This window comes from Hippocampus comes, unplaced genomic scaffold, assembly GCF_001891065.2.
Source record: "Hippocampus comes isolate QL1 unplaced genomic scaffold, H_comes_QL1_v1.1 scaffold309, whole genome shotgun sequence".
Lineage (NCBI taxonomy): Eukaryota > Metazoa > Chordata > Actinopteri > Syngnathiformes > Syngnathidae > Hippocampus > Hippocampus comes.
This window is the reverse complement of record NW_017805838.1, coordinates 121,951-126,444: the sequence shown is the minus strand read 5'-3', so window position 1 is coordinate 126,444 and position 4,494 is coordinate 121,951. Positions and strand designations below refer to the sequence as shown.

Genomic DNA, 4,494 nt, shown 5'->3' with positions numbered 1-4,494 from the left:
TACCGCTGACGAAGCTTCTGTGAGAGAAGCGAAACGTCCTTTTTTGTTTTTGTTTTTTACCCACAGGTACAGATGACAACTGACGGAACACTTTCTACGATGGAACTTTCCTGTACGACTGAGAGCCTCCACGAGCTACACCGGTGTAACTTTGCAGGTGTGAACGCTCTACTGGGGTAGTCCCAATGTAGCACCGGAGCAAATGTTGCCGTGTGAACACCCCTAGAGCCTCTGCCATGGAGGTTAAGACACACCCAGCTCAACATGTCAATTAGTTATGACGCGCCCCCTTGGCCATCACTGGCTGGTTCATTCTCTGCACAATTTAAAAACTTATACTTTATACTAATTGTGTTTACTTTTTTCTGTTTTCAATAAATGCATGTTTTAATGTCTTGAATTTGTAAAAAAAAAAAAAAAAAAAACTACTTATTTTTCACTCATGAAGGGCTCAATGAATGTGCATATGAACTGGTTGGGTTCGGACCCTCTAACAAGGTTAAGAACCACTGTTCTAGATAATTCTACTGTAATTTGCTTTTTCTTTAAGCAATGGGATATTTATTTTATTTACTGTAATTTCCGCACTACAAAGCACACCAGATTTAAACACGCAACAGCTAAATTTAGCCATAGAAAAGTACACATTCAGGAGGCCACTAGGAAGAGTTCAATCAATCCCTACCAATATTCTAAATAGACAATCTCTGTCTTGATACTGCATATCATGTGATGTTTAAATCGATCTCCACGTGTCACACGGCTGTTCCGATTAATGTAGTGGTGCACATAAACAGCAATTCAGAAAATATCACGTCAGATGTAATCAGTGTTTTCATTCAGTTTGTTCTTGAGTTTTCATTCTAACTGGACTTGATGGATCCATGTAAAGTTTACATTGTAAACCATGCCTGATATGAAGATTCAGTATGAGTGTGACCTCGGACAGTTTCATTGGTCCACGGTAACATGTTCGGAAATTTCATTGGTCAAATGTGACGAGACTATTGGGAAATGTATTGGTGGTATGAAGCTCTTTCGTAAAAACTACATGAATTAACCGTGTCACAATTACAGTACATTATATTGGAAATCAGATTTTATTATAAAGCCATATCACCCAGGCCAAATTTGTCCTGAAATATTCTCTCCCTGACCTCCATGCTAACGTTGTACCTCTCCAAACCAAAGTACACGATGTGTGGTATGAATGCTATCAATGACAATGATTTAGATGCATAATGTTGAATAAAGTTCTGTTACCTTCAATCGGTCTTGTCTCTTACACATCTTCCCATTGCCTAATGGTGCATTACAATAGTGGCTGACAGGAGTGAATTGCCCAGGGAAAGAGATGTATCTGCATCTGCTCTCAACCTTAAGCTCCTTGTTTTCCACCTCCTCTTCCACATCAGCTGGAACCCAGAATTGATGCTGAGAGGCTGATCTGAGAATTAAACACACAAGAAGATTTGTATGTAGATACAAAAGTTACAGTTTGGATGTATCCGGACGGTTTTACAAATTCCAGGTACAGTACTTGGTGATCTTGCCAGAGTTAGGCTGCTCCTGGCCCCAGTAATACAAATCCAAACCAAATGGAACGACTGGAGCCTGAGAAGTTGTTTGGTCTTTGTTGGACTGAGTTGAACTGGGTTCAGAAGTGCTACTGCAAGAAAAAAAAAGAAAATGTGAGTAACATTTTCAACAATTTCAATACTAATGCAATTTGTGTTTATTTCCACAATACAACAAAGAGACAAAAAAATCAGATGTGCATGCAAGAAAAAGATATCAAAGTGAGAGGTCTGCTAAAAGGTGCTGAACTCTTGAGCACTTTGAGGGTTTAGTACCAATTAGATGAGCGGCTCGGTAGCAAATAACTCCAATTTAAACCTTCTACTGTACATTTATCTTAATACCAAGCTCGGGAGACATGTAAGTGGCTATAAAGATGAGCTTTTTTTAATCGTGGAGTTTTTGACTAGTTTCAAACAATATCAACATGCCTTGCTGTTGTGTGTCAAATTGGAGTGGGGAGGGATTCATTATTTTTTTTCTCTCTTCCAAGTGGAAGCAAGCCATTTCAAAAACACGGGAGGAGCCTTTGGCTTTTGTCACGCACAGACGAAAGGACATAATCAGGACTGCCCGCGTTTGGGATACTCATTTCATATCGGGGAAGTGATTGCGGCCATTTGGTTTAAAACTTAACCTTCATGGAAATGTTGAGTAAGTAGTCAGGAATTAGTGATAATGATGAGGGGTTTGCTACCAGTGCAAGCTAGTACCTAGTAGCCAACTCATTCAGCAATGAGCTTCGGTGCACATTAGCTCCATGTAAATTAAGCTCTTATTCATTAATTTAGCATTATTTGTTATGAAGTTAAGCTTAGCGGTTTTCCCTGGGCATCCGAGAACACCTGAGTAATTTAAAAGTAGCGATACAATGCGGTCCCACCGAGATTGCCATCACAATTTGATGTGATTCTCAGTTACCTTTTATATAACGAGGAAAAAAACAAACAAACAAACAAACAAACAAACAAAAAAAAAAACGAGTCAGCTGTGATGATGCAGTTCTCCTTTCTGTCTCTCGAGTGTAAACACTAGGTTTCCTCACTAAAAAAAAGATGAAAATCTAGCCACTGGACATCAGGCCATATTGTAAAATCTTCTTTGTAATCCCATTTGCATTGATTCATTTTTGCAATCCTTTTTAGTGAGTCAGCTTGTGGACAAAATAAAACCCGTTGTTCTTTCTCCACCAACAATGCAAAAGACAGCCTGATTATGTCATCTTCATCTTCCCCAGGGTGGGAGGCAGGAGCCGGAAATCAACTGACCAATTTATAATATACCTTTGAGGTATATGTAATCGCCCAAGACCTACAAAAAGTCTTTAGGAGCCATACGCTAAAGTTAACAGGAAGTCTGCCATCTTGAATTTTCTTTCACGTTTGGACCCATTTTTGGTCTTTTAGAGAGGTCACATTTTTCATTTTGATGGCCTTAACATTTGTGAAAACATGAAACCTGTCACACGTGTTTGTCCAAATAATCACTATGCTATGAGAATTGTATTTAATTTTTTTTTTTTTTGCGGTTAAAAAAAAAACAAATGCCTTAGTTGGGCCCTCTAAAAAACAGTCCCTGTTGAACTTTTCTCCAAGATATATTAAAGGTTGGAGGCACGTGTAACAGCCCAAGACTAGAAAAAAAGTCTCTGGCGCTCTACTCGAAACTCAAAAGGAAGTTGGAGATTCATTTTCTGAAAATTTTTATCAACCCTTTGGCCGTTTATAAAGGTCATCATTCATCAAAATAACTTTTAATCTGATTGACTTTATTTTCTAAAAATTTCAATTCCAATGTGTGACCTGAAGACACCTACATGGTAATACCAGGGGTGTCCAAAGTCGGTCCTCAAGGGCCGCTGTCCTGGCTGTTTTCCAGATCTCCCAGAAGCAACACACCTGATTCAAATAATCAGGATCATGCTAATGCTGCTTCAGAGCTGGCTGATGTGCTGATCATCTGAATCAGGTGTGTTGCAGCCGGGAGAGCTAGAAAACAGGCAGGACAGTGGCCCTCCGGGCCTGCCTGCGTTGTACATACAGTGCCACTTAGTGATGACTAGAAATGTCATGAGCCACAATTTAATAAGCCTGTTGAAAGAATCTAACAGAAATTTTGACACACGTACATATATATACTAGTGCTGTCAAACGATTAAAATATTTCATCGTGATTAAAAACGTAACGTCACAATTAACTCATAATTCTCAAAATTAATCGTGATTACTCACACATTTTTTTATCATTTCTAAATTTCCTTTTATATTTTTTCTGTCCTATTTGTTCCCGTTTTAATGCTCTCATCAAAATGGAATCATGGATCAGTTTTCTGTGTGCAAAATGCAAATATTTCCGAAAACAACATTTTCGATTTTCAATTTTACATGAACATTTTTCACTTGGAGCAGTTATTCACACAATCTTTCACACAATATTACTGTCCATCAACAGCAGTGAAAGAAGTATTTTGTCACACAACAGCTCCTTTAACAGCTCGTTTTAGGGAATCAAAACAGAGCCATATAAAATTATAAAGTGCACATCTAAGGTAAACTAGTACTCAGCCTATAGTGGATTTAAGCCATGGTTCCATACTTAATTTTTCTCAAGTTTGCTTTGAACACAGCAGTCAGGCTATGTTGATTCTGTTGGTCCTTCTTGCGCGGAAGTCTCTCTATGGTTTTGTGTAGACATCATTTCGGATGACTCCACTTGGTATAAAAACTTGAAATTTTTGGTCAAAAACCGATTTGGTCGAGAACAGAGACGTTCGAAAACCGAGGTTTGACTGTGTGAGTGTGTATATAAGATAAGATAAGATAAGATAAGAAAACCTTTATTAGTCTCGCAATGGAGAAATTCCCAATTCACAGCAGCAAAGTTATGAAAGGAAGAAGTAGAACAACAAAATATAGG

At 38.4% G+C, this 4,494-nt stretch overlaps 1 protein-coding gene across 1 annotated transcript in view; it reads right to left on the bottom strand.

The window, feature by feature from the left end:
- LOC109526561 (UV-stimulated scaffold protein A-like) overlaps positions 1-4,494 on the bottom strand; it is a 67,430-nt gene that overhangs the window by 16,030 nt on the left and 46,906 nt on the right. The window contains exons 4-5 of the mRNA XM_019887904.1: positions 1,541-1,669; positions 1,264-1,447 (exon numbers count right to left, since the gene is read on the bottom strand). Of these exons, the coding sequence (XP_019743463.1) occupies positions 1,264-1,447; positions 1,541-1,669 (313 nt within the window). The remainder of the gene's footprint in view (positions 1-1,263; positions 1,448-1,540; positions 1,670-4,494) is intronic.